The sequence below is a fragment of the Bufo bufo genome, chromosome 3 (genome assembly GCF_905171765.1).
Source record: "Bufo bufo chromosome 3, aBufBuf1.1, whole genome shotgun sequence".
In the NCBI taxonomy this organism is placed as follows: Eukaryota; Metazoa; Chordata; class Amphibia; order Anura; family Bufonidae; genus Bufo; species Bufo bufo.
Window position 1 is genome coordinate 698,889,640 of NC_053391.1, and position 19,255 is coordinate 698,908,894.

Consider the following 19,255-nt stretch of genomic DNA (forward strand, 5'->3'; position numbering starts at 1 on the left):
TTGAACCTTTTCCCGCTTTTTCAGTAAAAAGGCGCCAACTTTTCCCGCATTTTCGGGATGAAGATGACGCAGCAGTAAATCCAGCAAGCTCAGCGGCCATCTTTTAGCAAGAAACGCTGTCTATTCACTGACAGCAAGCAGGATGGTAAAAAGTCCATAAAACCACACTCCGATGTGGCGATTTCTTTCCTCTTGATAGCGCAACACTGCAAAGCGCTTTTTGAAGGTTTTAGGGACACTTTTGGTATGTTTTTCAGTCCACAAAGTCCACTTTAATAAAACAGGCAATATGTCACTTTGGTCACAGGGCAACTGTATAAGGCACAAAGTTCACGCTTCTTGCACTGGAAAGCGTGCGTATCCTGTTCGTGACGCCAAAAGAGAGGTGCAGCGTACTCAAGTTAGGTGTAGAAATGTTCCTGGGTGTTGTAGTGCAATCGTGACACTAACCTGAGACGGCTGACTCTCTGCAAGGGCAGGTGATGATGAGAAATGTTCATGACGCCAGTGCCAATTAAACGGTGGCACGCCGTTTGCTGATAGCAGGAATAACTGAGGAACCACGTGATGTTAAAACAGAACTCAAACTTTAGTAGTCATCATACATGGACATAGAAGCGCAGTTCCTTTGCAGACAGTTGGTTGCAGTACATTTGATGCAGGCAATATATATAGCAAGGTGACTTCAGAGTGTTAAACACAGGACTTGCAGTACAGGCGGCTTGCACTCTATTCCGGACTGATCCTGGAACATAGAAACTCTTCTCCAAGGCCCGATGCCCTAGCTCTGGCGTATATCCTTGGTTTTATAATTATCAAGTACCTCCTCTGTTGTCTTTAGTACCTCTTGCTTTTCTGGACTTGCCTCTGTCTCTCTCAGCACTGACTCTAGAAACTTCCGAACTCCCCAGTCTCCTCCGGCTGATTAACGGTGGTGTTCCTGCTTCTGCATATATGAACTCAGGAGGGGAACCTTCTCCTTGGATCTGGAACCCGGTTACAGGGACTGCAATACCCTCTCCTGGTTTGCAGGCTTCAGGCCTGGACTTAACTCAGACATAGTCTGATCTCTAACACAGTCTAAATCTGCAACTTCAACTCCTCTTCCTTTCCCTGACTCGGCCTTATATAAACTAGGGCTCCCTAGCTCCCTCTAGTGACCCAGAGCTGGAATGACACCCCTAGCAGGCCTGTACATGCACATTTCACGTAATAGGGAAATACATAGCATTACATTATGAAGATGACTGGTACCAACCTCCCCATAAATAAGGGGAAACGACAGCACACAAGTGACGCTTCTGTAGTGACGGGCATTACAGCTCCCGTACACTACACTTCTCCCTCGTCCACCTCGGACGACTCACTACGATCTGAAGGAGAACTTTCATCAGAGTCTGATTGGGAAGTTTCTAATATAGAAGAGAACTTCCTTTTTAACAAAAGAGATGCTAACCGCCTAATCAAGGACGTTAAAGGTGTTATGGAAACTAAAAAAGACCCGGTTGCCGAGCAAGACAAGGAGAGTCTTTTTTATTTTCCAAAGAAAAAAGCCAGTCCTGGAATCCATATTCCAAAAAGAAGGCAAATATCCTCTGAAGAAAATGGACCTGGGTTCCAGATTCCGTTCCGTCTATAGAATTGATCCCACCGAGTCTTCAAGCTGGGAATCCCCGGCCAGGGTTGATCCTGCGGTAACCAGGTTAGCTAAGAGGTCCTTTGTTCCCGTGGATGACTCCACGCTGCTAAAAGATCCTATGGATAAAAAGCAGATAATCTGCTAAAAAGGCTTCATACCTACCTAGCCGCCTCGAATAAGGCAGCAATGGCCGCAGTCCCGGTAGCTCGAGCACTCAGAGTCTGGCTGAGTCATTTGAGAAGAGACATGGAAGAAGGAGTCTCCAGAGAGGACTTACTTCAGCAGCTACCATCCCTTAAGCTGGCAGCTGAATTTTTGTGGGACTTCCCGGTGGACTCGCTGAGACTCCTGGCTAAGGACATGGCGCTCTCAAATTCTATAAGAAGAACCTTGTGGCTGAAATTATGGGCAGGAGATGCCGCATCAAAGAGTAATCTCTGCTCCTTACCCTTTGAACCAGGGAAGCTGTTCGGTTCACAACTGGACAAACTGTTGGAAACAAATTCTGAATAAAAATCCTTGAATTTTCCACAGTACAAGACTAAGGATCGTGCTAAAATTTTTCGCCCCCTTAGAAGACAATCCTATCATAGAGGAAGTTTTTGCGAACGATCCGGCAGAAGCAGAACAGATAGAAAAGTCCATCCTGGTTCGTCTGAAGGAACAAGAGGAAAAGGAGACATTAATAAGAACCCCAAATCAGGTTTCTGACACCAGAAGTCAGTCAGTAGGAGGACGTCTGTCTCACTTCTATGCGAACTGGGAAAAAATCACCACGGACAAGTGGACTCTGGACGTAATAAGAGACGGATATTCTCTAGAGTTTCAACATTATCCAAGATAATGCTGGAAGCTCATCTCCACACAGTCATAGCTCTTCACCAGTCCCTCGGTTTTCTGGTGAATTGGGGAAAATCCCAACTCTCTCCGACGATGTCAAAGAAGTTCCTGGGGTTGTTAATAGACACCTGTTGCATGAAGATCTTTCTCCCACCAGAGAAGATTCAGACACTGAGACAGGAAGTAAGGACTTTAATGTCCATACACAAGCCGTCTGTCCGCAGAGTAATGAAGACCGTGGGCCATCTGACTTCTACTATAGATGCAGTGCCATGGGCGAAAAACCGTATGCGAGACCTCCAGTTAAGTATCTTCCAAGCGAAGCATGCCAACCATCACAACCTGGAGGGAAGATTCATACTGAAACCGGCAGTAATCCTCAGTCTGAACTGGTGGTTACAAACCAAAAAAACTGACCAAAGGAAGGTCATTTCAATATGTTCCCCGGATAATGATAACAATGGATGCGTCAGCCAAAGGCTGGGGGGCCTATCTGCAGAACGAGTGGATCCAAGGGAAGTGGTCGCACCAGGATATGCAGCAGTCTTCAAACTTCAAAGAAATGAAGAAGGTACTGAAGTCGCTGTTCCATTTTCAACCTCTCCTAGAGGGGAGATCTGTATTAATCCGGTCAGACAATCTCGCCACTCTGTTTTATCTGAACAAACAAGGAGGAACGCAGAGCCTGTCGTTGATAAGATTATGCAAGCAAATATTAATCTGGGCCGAATCACATCTTTTGGAGTTGAAAGCGATTCATATAAGAGGCTGTTACAATACACAAGCGGATCTTCTGAGTCGGACAACGATGAATCCAGCAGAATGGGATCTTAATCCACTCTACTTCAATCAAGTAATAACCAGATGGGGTTCTCCAACCTGGGACTTGATGGCATCCAGACAAAACAGGAAGCTGCAGAAGTTCTGTTCCCTGAACAGGTTCGACAGGCCGACAGTGGTGGATGCATTTTCAATGTCTTGGAGTCATCAGTTTGTGTACATATTTCCACCAGTCCCTCTCATCTTGAAAGTCCTACAAAAGATTGTAGTAGAGAATACTGATCGCACCATTCTGGCCCTGGAGGTCATGGTTTCCTCTTCTTCTTCAGCTATCCAGAGGGAATTTTTGGAAACTTCCGAAAGCTCCCGATTTGCTCCTCCAGCGGGGACTATATCATCAGAATCTGGACAGGCTTCATCTCATGGCCTGGATGTTGAGAGAACCAGATTAGAAGGAAGGGGCTTTCCAGATGCAGTTATTGATGCGCTACTGAATTCCCGCAAGCACTCTACCAATTTAAGATATGCCAAAGTTTAAAAAAAATTTAGAGCATGGCTGTCTGAAAATAATTATGCTGAAGTCGATATATCCATAATTCTTCAGTTCCTTCAGGAAGGATTTGACAAGGGCTTGAAACCAAATACCTTGAAGTCCCAGATGACTGCCATCAATAGCATGACAGAGAACAGGTTCGTCTCTCATCCCCTGATATTCAGGTTCTTCAAAGCCTTAAGAAGATTAAGACCTGTGGTGCACGAACCATTTCCAGTATGGGATTTATCCTTAGTGCTGAGAGGGCTTACCAAGCCGCCCTTTGAACCATTGGAGCAAGTGGACATTAGGTTCCTTTCCTGCAAAGTCTTATTCCTGGTGGCAATAACCTCAGCAAAGAGGTTAGGAGAACTGCAGGCCCTCTCATCAGGGCCGCTGATAGAAATCATGGGGCCCCGTACAGCATACATGACGGGGCCCCCTTCAGCTCCACCCCCTGATCCCTCCTTCAGCCACACCCCATGCCCCGCCCTTGGCCCCTCCCCAGACGCCGCCTTGAAACAACATGCAGATTTGTCTACAAGTGATATTTATGGCGCTGGGGGGTCGTCTGTGAATGGCGCTGTTATGGAGGGGATCTGTGAATGGCACTGTTATGGAGGGGATCTGTGAATGGCACTTTTATGGAGGGGATCTGTGGATGGCACTGTTATGGAGGGGATCTGTGGATGGCACTGTTATGGAGGGGATCTGTGGATGGCACTGTTATGGAGGGGATCTGTGGATGGCACTGTTATGGAGGGGATCTGTGGATGGCACTGTTATGGAGGGGATCTGTGGATGGCACTGTTATGGAGAGGATCTGTGGATGGCACTGTTATGGAGGGGATCTGTGGATGGCACTGTTATGGAGGGGATCTGTGGATGGCACTGTTATGGAGGGGATCTGTGGATGGCACTGTTATGGAGGGGATCTGTGGATGGCACTGTTATGGAGGGGGATCTGTGAATGGCGCTGTTATGGAGGGGATCTGTGAATGGCACTGTTATGGAGGGGATCTGTGAATGGCACTTTTATGGAGGGGATCTGTGGATGGCACTGTTATGGAGGGGATCTGTGGATGGCACTGTTATGGAGGGGATCTGTGGATGGCACTGTTATGGGGGGGGATCTGTGGATGGCACTGTTATGGAGGGGATCTGTGGATGGCACTGTTATGGAGGGGATCTGTGGATGGCACTGTTATGGAGGGGATCTGTGGATGGCACTGTTATGGAGAGGATCTGTGGATGGCACTGTTATGGAGGGGATCTGTGGATGGCACTGTTATGGGGGGATCTGTGGATGGCACTGTTATAGAGGGGGATCTGTGGATGACACATACCGTATATAGCATCTTATGCTATGTGTCATCCACAGATACCCCTCCATAACAGTGCCATTCACAGATACCCTCCATAACAGTGCCATCCACAGATCCCCCCCATAACAGTCATCCACAGATCCCCCCATAACAGTGTCATCCACAGATCCCCCCATAACAGTGTCATCCACAGATCCCCCTCCATAATGGTGCCATCCACAGATCCCCCCCATAAGTGTCATCCACAGACCCCCCGGCCCCCCCCCATAAGTGTCATCCACATGACAGACCCCCCCCCCCCATAACAGTGCCATCCACGGATCCCCCGCCCTCCCTATAACAGTGCCGTCATGACGTCATCCATATAGATCCCTCCCCGCCACTCACAGTAGTATACATTAATAAATCGGTGCAGCCGTGCAGGCTGCAGACAGTAACTTTAATTTTAGCACAGGCACAGCGCTCATCTCTTTACTAAAATACTACCTTACATTCAGCTCCTGCCTTCTCCCTCCACCCTCCAGCCTCCAGTAACAAGTGCGGGCGGCAGCGCTCACTCACTGACGTCACGCGCCTGCGCCGCCTAGTGGGAGGAGCAGGCGTGTGACGTCAGTGAGTGAGCGCCGCCCCCACACTGCCTGCTGTTACTGGAGCCAGCCCACTGACAGCAAAAAAATTAAAATGGCTCGGGAGTCGGCAGCCCGGGCCCCCCTGCCAGCCAGGCCCGGTACAACTGGGCCAGCTGTACTGGCCTATCAGCGGCCCTGCCTCTCATCCAGATATCCATATTTACGGATGCTTCCCGATGGAATACTGATTAGGACCATGCCATCCTTTCTGCCAAAAGTCCCTTCCACTACAAACATCAATAAGGAAACCTTTCTTCCGGTGTTCTTTCCTAACACGACGAATGTAGAGGAAGTCCAGTTTCATACAATTGATGTGAAAAGAGCGAATTCCGAGTAGCCGAGAATCTTTTCCTGATATATTCTGGACCAAGAAAGGGTCAAGTACCATCCAAGGATTCACTCGCCCGATGGATAAAGACTACAATCATGGAAACCTACTTGCTAGAGGGGGAGAATCCACCCCTGTCCATCAAGGCTCATTCCACGAGATCTGCAGCGGCCTCCTGGGCAGAATACGCTCAAGTGTCCATACAAGAAATCTGCAACGCAGCGTCGTGGTCAACTCCATTGACCTTTGCATAGCATTATCGTCTGGACATCGACTCCAGGGGCTCAGCCTTTGGCACAGGCGTTCTGAATTCGGTACTGGTCTAAATCACCCCCCCCCCCCCTCTGTGCTGCCGAGGACGATAAGGGAAAGAAGAAAATTAGTACCTGGAATTTTACTTTCCTTGAGTCCTCGGCAGCACAGGCTTACCCTCCCTAATAAATGTCTTCATTATTAATTGCTGCAACTGCGTGAATCTATTTGTCTTTAATACAAGGAGCAGTTGCATCTATCACCTGTTTATAGCCATGGGAATCAGCTGGTGGTTGATGGTTTAATCTAGGGGGGTGGTCCTACAGACTGATGAGGCCAACGTTTAACCCATTGTGTGCTGCCGAGGACTCACGGAAAGTAAAATTCCAGGTACTCATTTTCTTCTATATAGCATTATTATATGGCACTGTATGATGTTACTTTGTATACAGTATATTGCAGTAATACTAGGGCAGTATTATGTTTGGTCTATATGGTACTATTATTTGGCACTGTATGATGTCACTATGTAGACAGTATACTTCAGTATTATTCAGGCAGTGTATGTCAGTATAAAGTTTGGACTATATGGGACTATCATTTGGCACTGTATGGCTTCACTATGTGGACAGTATATTGCAGTATTATTAGGGCAGGGTACATCAGTATTATGTTTGGACTATCCAATACTATTATGTGGCACTGTATGATGTTACTATGTAGACAGTATACTTCGGTATTATTCAGGCAGCGTATGTCAGTATAGTGTTCGGTCTATATGGTACTATTATTTGGCACTGTATGATGTTACTATGTAGACAGTATACTTCAGTATTATTCAGGCAGTGTATGTCAGTATAATGTTTGGACTATATGGTACTATTATGTGGCACTGTATGGCGTCACTATGTGGACAGTATGTTGCAGTATTATTAGGGCAGGGAACATCGGTATTATGTTTGGACTATACGAGACTATTATATGGCACTGTATGGCGTCACTATGTGGACAGTATGTTGCAGTATTATTAGGGCAGGGAACATCGGTATTATGTTTGGACTATACGAGACTATTATATGGCACTGTATGGCGTCACTATGTAGACTGTACCTTGTCATTACGGTATGGTATATCAGTATTAGGATGGAGGTGTATGACGCTATTTAGCAGCAGATGGCGGTATTACTATATTTGGCACTATATGAGGAATGTATTATAAGAATATTACTCTCCATTATTCTTTAATTCTTTTCATTACATTGATGATAAAGGACTTGGCAGAAGAGCTTGCACTCACCCTGAGTAACACCACCCCATAGTCGTACATCATCACAGGGTCTTTCATCTGCATGGCGCCCTTTTCGTAGAACCTCACTGCAGCCTCAGGATTGGAGGAGATTCCCTGCTGACCCCAGAAGAGCATCCGGCTGACGGCTTGCTGAGAACAAACAAGCGAGTGTCAGTGTGTACTGCCATACACGTGTCACCCTGTCAGGCGCTGTGCCAGCCAGACACTCATTGTCCTATTAATTACTCCGGAAGTCAAATCCACAAACATCCTCTAAGTCTACACGGCTCGTCCCGTAAATCACCCCTGACACTAATGCTGAGGAATAGATGGGAGCGTCTGTGCGGCACATGGAGCAGCACAACATGGCGGCATCTGTCGCTGAACTCATAGACTGGTGAGGGAAGGGGATGTGACAGGTCCAGACCGACACGAGACAGTGTGCAACATGGAGTAATGTGCCGGTCCAGAGGAGAAGACCAAGCGCCAACCAGCAGAGCTGGATGGATGAAAATGGCGCTGGTGGTCTACATCTTCACATCTGGTACATCCTCTCCAAGCTTCTGCTTAAACCTGGAGACGTCAGTCAAAAAACCTCCTCCAAATCTTATTATTATAATTCTAATCGTCTGTGAGCTCTGATGTCATCATCTGTGAGCTCTGATGTCATCATCTGTGAGCTCTGATGTCATCATCTGTGATCTCTGATGTCATCATCTGTGACCTCTGATGTCATCATCTGTGAGCTCTGATATCATCTGTGAGCTCTGATGTCATCATCTGTGAGCTCTGATATCGTCTGTAAGCTCTGATGTCATCATCTGTGAGCTCTGATGTCATCTGTGAGCTCTGATGTCATCTGTGAGCTCTGATGTCATCATCTGTGAGCTCTGATATCATCTGTGAGCTCTGATATAATCTGTGAGCTCTGATATAATCTATGAGTTCTGATGTCATGGTCTGTAAGCATCTTCACTATATCCCCAAACAGTATATTAGGACACCCCTGTCTCCACCATATATTTTGTTCTCACCAGTACCTGAGCTGAGGACACCCCTGTCTCCACCATATCTCTTGTCCTCACTAGTACCTGAGCTGAGGACACCTCATGTCTCCGCCATATCCCCTGCCACCACCAGTATCTGAGCTGAGGACACCACATGTCTCCACCTCATCCCCCACCACCACAACCAGTACCTGAGGACACCACTTGCCCCCACCATATTCCCCTCCGACACCATTACCTGAGCTGAGGACACCCCTTGTCACCACCACAACCCCCGCTACCACCATTACCTGAACTGAGGGCACCCTCTATCTCCACCGTATCCTCTGCCACTACTAGTTTCTGAGCTGAAGACACCACTTGTTTCCACCACATTCCCCATCACCACCAGTTCCTGAGGTGAGGGCACCTTCTATCTCCACCATATGCCCCACCACTACTAGTATATGAGCTGAGGACACCCTCTATCTCCACCATATCCTCTGACACCACTAATTGTAGAGCTGAGGACACCACTTTTCTGGAAAGCGCCTGACTGTATAGGGAGGGTGCTTAGGGACTGATGGTCCTCCCCCTTTTCCCCTTAGGGGCATTTAGGAATCTGGCCCCGTCTCAGTAATGGTTAAGTAGGTTGCAGATTAGGGTCATTGAGGGTTAATCCCTGGGGAACCTCCTTAGACAGGATGGGGGCGGTGCAGGAAATCCTGAAGGTCACATATACCTCCTCTCTGTCCTGGTCACTTCCTCTTGCAAGTGGAAGCAGATTGGCCCTCCCTCCCTCCCTTTGCGGTTATTCTTGGGAGGCGGGTCGAAGTGCACGGTTCTGTTCAGTTATGGATACTTAGTTATTCTGTTTTGTTTTTCTATTTTGAAGAGACCCTGCTGGGAGTCCAGCGGTTTTGGATATTGCTCTGATGATTACGGCTTTGGAGAGCTGCGAATTTTGGTCGAGTTTATGAAGTCACAGCTGGCGGCATTTGAGTACAGCGGAGATATGGTGGTTGCAGATGGAGTAACTGCCCGCTGGGAGTCCAGCGGTTGGCAGACAGCTCTGATGATTACGGTTTAACTTGCCCGCTGGGAGTCCAGCCTTTGGCATACCGTTCCGATATTATGGTTTATTAAGGTTTGCCGCTTTAATAAAGAAGCTGTGGCCGATCACCATCCAGCAATAAAGTGATACAGTTGTCGGTGTCTTTTCTTATGGGTCAAGGTTGGGTAAAGGGGCCAAGGGTGAGTTAAAGGTGGTATCCCCTCCCCCTGTTACCCTGGATACCAGCAGTCTTCACCACATCCCCCACCATCAATAGTACCTGAGCTGAGGACACCCTCTATCTCTACCGTATCCTCTGACACCACTAATTGTAGAGCTGAGGACACCATTTTTCTTCACCACATCCCCTATCACCAATAGTACCTGAGCTGAGGACACCCTCTATCTCCACCGTATCCTCTGCCACCACCAGTACCTGAGCTGAGGACACCACTTGTCTCTACCACATCACCCACCACCAATAGTACCTGAGCTGAGAGGACACCCTCTATCGCCAACACATGCCCCACCACCACTAGTACATGAGCTGAGGACACCCTCTATCTTCACTGTATCCTCTGCCACCACCAGTACCTGAGCTGAGGACACCACTTGTCTCCACCACATCCCCCACCACCAATAGTACCTGAGCTGAGGACACCCTCTATCTCCAACACATGCCTCACCACTACCAGTCCCTAAGCTGAGGACACCCTCTATCCCCACCGTATCCTCTGACACCACTAATTTTAGAGCTGAGGACACCATTTTTCTTCACCACATCCCCCACCACCAATAGTACCTGAGCTGAGGACACCATCTATCTCCACCATATCTTCTGCCACCACCAGTACCTGAGCTGAGGACACCCTCTATCTCCAACACATGCCCCACCAGTACCTGAGCTGAGGACACCCTCTATCTCCATCACAGGCCCCACCACCACCAGTACCTGAGCTGAAGACACCCCTTGTCTCGCCTGGAACCTCAGCCACATGAAGAGATCATCATTTTCTTTTGTCTGCTTCTTCAATATGTCCTCGTCTATCAGGCGGATGTACTCCACGAAAGCCTATGAGGGGAACATATGCGTCACTATGCTTTATGTTTTGAAACGTAAAAGTTTTGCAAAGAGGTGTTAAGTGCCTCATACCTCCGGAAGGTCACAGATTGACCATTCAACAGGATCAATCTAGTCACATCCAGAGCTGCAGCAATTCTACCGGCCTCCTGTTAGCACCTCCTGTAGGACTTTGGGCCTCTTTGCTGCCCCCTGCTGGGATAAGTTCAGTGCTGTGTTGCATTATTGGAGATGGAGTCAGAGGTAGGATACATCCAAGAAAATACCACAGAATTGTCAATACAGTATAAGATGTAACATTAGAATTGTGTCTGCAGCTTTGGATGTGACTGGAGTCTGAGACATGATGTCATTTAGGATCAGTACAGTGATTTACATACCTGGTGCTTGTTCGGCTGCAGTCGGTCCACCATTGTCTGGCGAGCAATATTGGAGTAGTACGCATAGGACAGGTCGTAATCCAGCGGGTGCCCGTCCACCCCTAGGTGATGCTTGTGCCCAAGACACAGCTGAGAGAGACGCTCGTCATTCTGAGCAGCAATGAGGCTAAACCTCAGGGCCTGGAGAATACATATATAGTAATACAGCAAAAACCGCCATTGGCCCATTGCCGCTGCATGCATCATACGTGTAACCGCCATACACTATCAGACAGCGGAGCCCATATTTAATACCTTAGATGTGTCCTTCTTCAGCCCCAGGCCTGTCTGGTGCAGGACTGCTGCTGTGTACAGCGCAGGGTGATACCCCAGACACCCGGCCTGGAGCAGGAGAGCCAGAGAACGTCTTATTCGGGAGAAACCATCAGGAGACAGGATCCTCTTCTTGTATATTCTATACAGGTCTTGGCCAAAGAGCTCCCCATTAAAGGTGACGTGACCTGCAAGAAATGCAGTGATCAACCACCGCCGCAGCTAGGGGACACAAAGCACATGAACTGAGGCATCTGAAATGGTTGACTTTCCTGATATTTTAGGAAAATCCTTCACTGATCTTAAACTGATCCTGAGTCGACTACTGCAGTCTCTCCCAGAGCTGCACTCACTCCTAAAGTTGCACTCACTCCCAGAGCTGCACTCACTCTGCCGAAACATAAAACCCTAAAAACTCAGCTACGACCCGATAATCCACTAGATTGCTGGATGCCGATTGCTAGGAGCCTCTTTCACATTGTAAATACCAGCTCCTGATCGGTGACACTCCAGTCATTCCCAGTACACCCTGAACAGTGATCTCACCTGCCCGGCTCACCCTCCTCCTCAACAGCCTGGTAATAAGGACCCTGTGTGGCAGAGGAGGTGAATCCCACATGGAGCTCTGAGGCCCGGAAGACATTGGAGCATAACGGGTCTGGTATTCATGGTAGACATCAGTGCAGATTCCTGAGGTGGAGGATGAAGGCAAATAAAAAAGAACATTATACCAAGTCCATAAGAACAGGGAGGAGGAAGGAACATGGAAAACAGTGGATGATAGAGGTGGAAGCGGGCAGATAATGAAGAACATTATACCAAGTCCATGAGAACAGGGAATAGGAAGGAACATGGAGAGCAGTGGATAATGGAGGTGGAAGCGGGCAGATAATGAAGAACATTATACCAAGTCCATGAGCATAAGACAGTGGAAGGAAACATGGAGAGCAGCGGATGGTGGTGGAGGATGCGAGCAGATAATGAAGAACATTATACCAAATGCATGAGAACAGGGAAGAGGAAGGAACATGGAGAGCAGCGGAGGATGGTAGAAGATGCGGGCAAATAATGAAAAACATTATACCAAGTACATGAGAACAGGGAAGAGGAAGGAACATGGAGAACAGTGGAGGATGGTAGAAGATGCGGGCAGATAATGAAGAACATTATACCAAGTCCATGAGAACAGGGAGGAGGAAGGAACATGGAGAGAAGTGGAGGATGGTGGAAGATGCATGCAGATAATGAAGAACATTATACCAAGTCCATGAGAACAGGGAAGAGGAAGGAACATGGAGAACAGGGGATGATAGTAGAAGATGCGTGCAGATATTGAAGAACATTATACCAAGTCCATGAGAACAGGGAAGAGGAAGAAACATGGAGAACAGTGGAGGATGGTGGAAGATGCAGGCAAACAATGAAGAACATTATATCAAGTCCATGAGAACAGGGAGGAGGAAGGAACATGGAGAGCAGTGGAGGATGGGGAGGATGGTGGAAGATGCAGTCAGATAATGAAGAACATTATACCAAGTCCATGAAAACAGGCACGAGAAAGGAATATAAAGAGCAGTTGAGGATGGAGATGGAAATTGTGGGCAGATAATGAAGAACATTATACCAAGTCCATGAGAACAGGAAAGAGGATGGAACATGGAGAGCAGTGGATGATGGTAGAAGATGCGGTCAGAAAATGAAGAACATTATACCAAGTCCATAAGAACAGGGAGGAGGAAGGAACATGGAGAGCAGTGAAGGATGGTGGAAGATGCAGGCAGATAATGAAGAACATTATGCCAAGTCCATGAGAACAGGAAAGAGGAAAGAACATGGAGAGCAGTGGAGGATGGTGGAAGATCCGTGCAGATAATGAAGAACATTATACCAAATGCATGAGAACAGGGAGGAGGAAGGAACATGGAGAGCAATGGATGATGGAGGTGGAAGCAGGCAGATAATGAAGAACATTATACCAAGTCCATGAGAACAGGGAGGAGGAAGGAACATGGAGAGCAGTGGAGGATGGTGGAAGATCCGTGCAGATAATGAAGAACATTATACCAAGTCCATGAGAACAGGGAAGAGGAAGGAACATGGAGAGCAGTGGATGATGGAGGTGGAAGTTGCGTGCAGATAATTAAGAACATTATACCAAGTCCATGAGATCAGGGAAGAGGAAGAACCATGGAGAACAGTGGAGGATGGTGGAAGATGCGGGCAAATAATGAAGAACATTATACCAAGTCCATGAGAACAGGGAAGAGGATGAAACATCGAGAGAGCAGTGGATGAAGATTTGGGCGGAATTATCTTGATGGAGTCCTGATTGCCGGTAGAGAGCAGTTTCTGTACCTGTTGTTTTCTGCTGTGACAGAAAATGCCGGAACCTGAGGGAACATTCTTCCTTGAAGGCCTCGCACTTCTGGAACCACGGAGGGAGCTCTATGCTGTCCACCAACCTCGGAGGTCGAGTCTTAGGAAGACAAAAGGCATAAAAGCTATAATGTAAATGAGGGTTCAGCATTGTCCTGGGGCCCAGGGCACAAGGGCAGAGTTACTCAAAGCCAGGCAAACCCCAAAATATGTCGGTTTTATCGGGTCATCTGTCTGAGGTCCAGTGACATCAGTGCTGGTTGGGACCATGTGTCGGTGTGAACAGCGCCTTATACTCTGCTTTCATGGCATCATTTATAAAAAGTCCTGTGGGGGAGGGGTAACCTGTAGGACTGGTCAGTAGGGGTGTCCAGTTAGTGCAGATGTTACTATTTACCGTCACAGAGTGGTGGGGTCACCCGGCCCCCGCGGACACCTTACCCTGGACAAGGGCACAATCCTGTTCCTGTAGTAAACGCTCGGCCCGTAGAATCCGCTCATCCCATGAACGTATTTAGAGCCTCCAAGATGGAAACTTCCGTCCGTGTCCGAGAGCAAAATTGTATCTGGGAATCTGAACGGGAATAAAGGAGACATAAAGGGGAGGGGCTAATAGTGAAACTCCTCCCTTTAGTGCTGTATCGGTAGATATACCTGCGTAATCACTGATCCAGTTTTACACTCCAGTCACAGTCAGAGCTGCGGTCAGAGTTCTGCAGACTTCCTGTACCCAGTGGTGAATCCTGGGAGCTCAGCTGAAAGTTACTCAATAAGAGCTGCGGATGACAAACACTGTAAATGCAGCTCTGGATGTGACTGGAGAAGGTGACTGAGGATCGGTGAACAAGAAAGGAGATGGACAGAGCTTCAGTCACGCTCTGTACTATATGGCAGGACACATGTACCACGCTCTGTACTATATGGCAGGACACATGTACCACGCTCTATACTATATGGCAGGACACATGTACCACGCTACGTACTATATGGCAGGACACATGTACCACGCTCTGTACTATATGGCAGGACACGTACCACGTTCTGTAATATATGGCAGGACACATGTACCACGCTCTGTACTATATGGCAGAACACATACCACGCTCTGTACTATATGGCAGGACACATGTACCACGCTCTGTACTATATGGCAGGACACATGTACCACGCTCCGTAATATATGGCAGGACACATGTACCACGCTCTGTACTATATGGCAGGACACATGTACCATGCTCCGTACTATATGGCAGGACACATGTACCACGTTCTGTACTATATGGCAGGACACATGTACCACGCTCCGTACTATATGGCAGGACACATGTACCACGCTCCGTACTATATGGCAGGACACATGTACCACGCTCCGTACTATATGGCAGGACACATGTACCACGCTCTGTACTATATGGCAGGACACATGTACCACGCTCTGTACTATATGGCAGGACACATGTACCACGCTCCCTACTATATGGCAGGACACATGTACCACGCTCCGTACTATATGGCAGGACACATGTACCACGCTCTGTACTATATGGCAGGACACATGTACCACGCTCTGTACTATATGGCAGGACACATGTACCACGCTCCGTACTATATGGCAGGACACATGTACCACGCTCTGTACTATATGGCAGGACACATGTACCACGTTCTGTACTATATGGCAGGACACATGTACCACGTTCTGTACTATATGGCTGAACACATACCACGCTCTGTACTATAGGGCAGGACATATGTACCACGCTCTGTACTATATGGCACGACACATGTACCACGCTCTGTACTATATGGCAGGACACATGTACCACGTTCTGTACTATATGGCAGGACACATGTACCACGCTCCCTACTATATGGCAGGACACATGTACCACGCTCCGTACTATATGGCAGGACACATGTACCACGCTCTGTACTATATGGCAGGACACATGTACCACGCTCTGTACTATATGGCAGGACACATGTACCACGCTCCGTACTATATGGCAGGACACATGTACCACGCTCTGTACTATATGGCAGGACACATGTACCACGTTCTGTACTATATGGCAGGACACATGTACCACGTTCTGTACTATATGGCTGAACACATACCACGCTCTGTACTATAGGGCAGGACATATGTACCACGCTCTGTACTATATGGCACGACACATGTACCACGCTCTGTACTATATGGCAGGACACATGTACCACGTTCTGTACTATATGGCAGGACACATGTACCACGCTCCGTACTATATGGCAGGACACATATACCACGCTCTGTACTATATGGCAGGACACATGTACCACGCTCTGTACTATATGGCAGGACACATGTACCACGCTCTGTACTATATGGCAGGACACATGTACCACGCTCTGTATTATATGGCAGGACACATGTACCACGCTCTGTACTATATGGCACGACACATGTACCACGCTCTGTATTATATGGCAGGACACATGTACCACGCTCTGTACTATATGGCAGAACACATGTATCACGTTCTGTACTATATGGCAGGACACATGTACCACGTTCTGTATTATATGGCAGGACACATGTACCACGCTCTGTACTATATGGCAGGACACATGTACCACGTTCTGTAATATATGGCAGGACACATGTACCACGCTCTGTACTATATGGCAGAACACATGTATCACGTTCTGTACTATATGGCACGACACATGTACCACGCTCTGTATTATATGGCAGGACACATGTACCACGCTCTGTACTATATGGCAGGACACATGTACCACGTTCTGTAATATATGGCAGGACACATGTACCACGCTCTGTACTATATGGCAGAACACATACCACGCTCTGTACTATATGGCAGGACACATGTACCACGCTCTGTACTATATGGCAGGACACATGTACCACGCTCCGTAATATATGGCAGGACACATGTACCACGCTCCGTACTATATGGCAGGACACATGTACCATGCTCCGTACTATATGGCAGGACACATGTACCACGTTCTGTACTATATGGCAGGACACATGTACCACGTTCTGTACTATATGGCAGGACACATGTACCACGTTCTGTACTATATGGCAGGACACATGTACCACGTTCTGTACTATATGGCAGAACACATGTATCACGTTCTGTACTATATGGCACGACACATGTACCACGCTCTGTATTATATGGCAGGACACATGTACCACGCTCTGTACTATATGGCAGGACACATGTACCACGTTCTGTAATATATGGCAGGACACATGTACCACGCTCTGTACTATATGGCAGAACACATACCACGCTCTGTACTATATGGCAGGACACATGTACCACGCTCTGTACTATATGGCAGGACACATGTACCACGCTCCGTAATATATGGCAGGACACATGTACCACGCTCCGTACTATATGGCAGGACACATGTACCATGCTCCGTACTATATGGCAGGACACATGTACCACGTTCTGTACTATATGGCAGGACACATGTACCACGTTCTGTACTATATGGCAGGACACATGTACCACGTTCTGTACTATATGGCAGGACACATGTACCACGTTCTGTACTATATGGCAGGACACATGTACCACGCTCCGTACTATATGGCAGGACACATGTACCACGCTCCGTACTATATGGCAGGACACATGTACCACGCTCTGTACTATATTGCAGGACACATGTACCACGCTCTGTACTATATGGCAGGACACATGTACCACGCTCCATACTATATGGCAGGACACATGTTCCACGCTCTGTACTATATGGCAGGACACATGTACCACACTCTGTACTATATGGCAGGACACATGTACCACGTTCCGTACTATATGGCAGGACACATGTACCACGTTCTGTACTATATGGCAGGACACATTTATCATGCTCCGTACTATATGGCAGGACACATGTACCACGCTTCGTACTATATGGCAGGACACATGTACCACGCTCCGTACTATATGGCAGGACACATGTACCACGTTCCATACTATATGGCAGGACACATGTACCACGCTCTGTACTATATGGCAGGACACATGTACCACGCTCCGTACTATATGGCAGGACACTTGTACCACACTCCGTACTATATGGCAGAACACATACCACGCTCTGTACTATATGGCAGGACACATGTACCACGTTCTGTACTATATGGCAGGACACATGTACCACGCTCTGTACTGTATGGCAGAACACATGTACCACGCTCTGTACTATATGGCAGGACACATGTACCACGCTCTGTACTATATGGCAGGACACATGTACCACGCTCTGTACTATATGGCAGGACACATGTACCACGCTCCATACTATATGCAGGACACATGTACCACGCTCTGTACTATATGGCAGGACACATGTACCACGTTCTGTACTATATGGCAGGACACATGTACCACGCTCTGTACTATATGGCAGAACACATGTACCACGCTCTGTACTATATGGCAGGACACATGTACCCCGTTCTGTACTATATGGCAGGACACATGTACCACGCTCTGTACTATATGGCAGGACACATGTACCACGCTCCATACTATATGCAGGACACATGTACCACGCTCTGTAATATATGGCAGGACACATGTACCACGCTACGTACTATATGGCAGGACACATGTACCACGTTCTGTACTATATGGCAGGACACGTGTACCACGCTCCGTAGTATATGGCAGGACACATGTACCACGCTCTGTAATATATGGCAGAACACATGTACCACACTCTGTACTATATGGTAGGACACATGTACCACGCTCTGTACTATATGGCAGGACACATGTACCACGCTCTGTACTATATGGCAGGACACATGTACCACGCTCTGTACTATATGGCAGGACACATGTACCACGCTCTGTACTATATGGCAGGACACATGTACCACGCTCTGTACTATATGGCAGAACACATGTACCACGCTCCGTACTATATGGTAGGACACATGTACCACGCTCTGTACTATATGGCAGGACACATGTACCACGCCCTGTACTATATGGCAGGACACATGTACCACGCTCTGTACTATATGGCAGGACACATGTACCACGCTCTGTACTATATGGCAGGACACATGTACCACGCTACGTACTATATGGCAGGACACATGTACCACGCTCCATACTGAGAGCAGACGTTACCTGTGTGTCATCTTATCAACATGTTCTCCACAAATGACTGTTAGGTTTACCTAGAAAAGACAAAATAATAACCACCATCATCCTCACTACTACCACCACCATCATCACTAACATCACATTGTGTCAAAGCAGAATTGAGACTGAAGCATTAGACATGAAATTAAATAACTGACCACAGCTCTGGATGTGAGTGGAGTATAAGACATGATGTCACAGCAAAATTGTGACCACAGCTCTGGATGTGAGTGGAGTATAAGACATGATGTCACAGCAGAATTG

The 19,255-nt window shown here is 47.7% G+C and overlaps 1 protein-coding gene across 1 annotated transcript in view; it reads right to left on the minus strand.

Moving 5' to 3' along the window:
- LOC120994229 (protein sel-1 homolog 3-like) overlaps positions 1-19,255 on the minus strand; it is a 73,493-nt gene that overhangs the window by 20,479 nt on the left and 33,759 nt on the right. The window contains exons 6-13 of the mRNA XM_040422674.1: positions 18,977-19,026; positions 14,244-14,376; positions 13,782-13,902; positions 11,973-12,116; positions 11,409-11,614; positions 11,115-11,294; positions 10,606-10,725; positions 7,623-7,763 (exon numbers count right to left, since the gene is read on the minus strand). Coding sequence (XP_040278608.1) covers positions 7,623-7,763; positions 10,606-10,725; positions 11,115-11,294; positions 11,409-11,614; positions 11,973-12,116; positions 13,782-13,902; positions 14,244-14,376; positions 18,977-19,026 — 1,095 coding nt within the window. The remainder of the gene's footprint in view (positions 1-7,622; positions 7,764-10,605; positions 10,726-11,114; positions 11,295-11,408; positions 11,615-11,972; positions 12,117-13,781; positions 13,903-14,243; positions 14,377-18,976; positions 19,027-19,255) is intronic.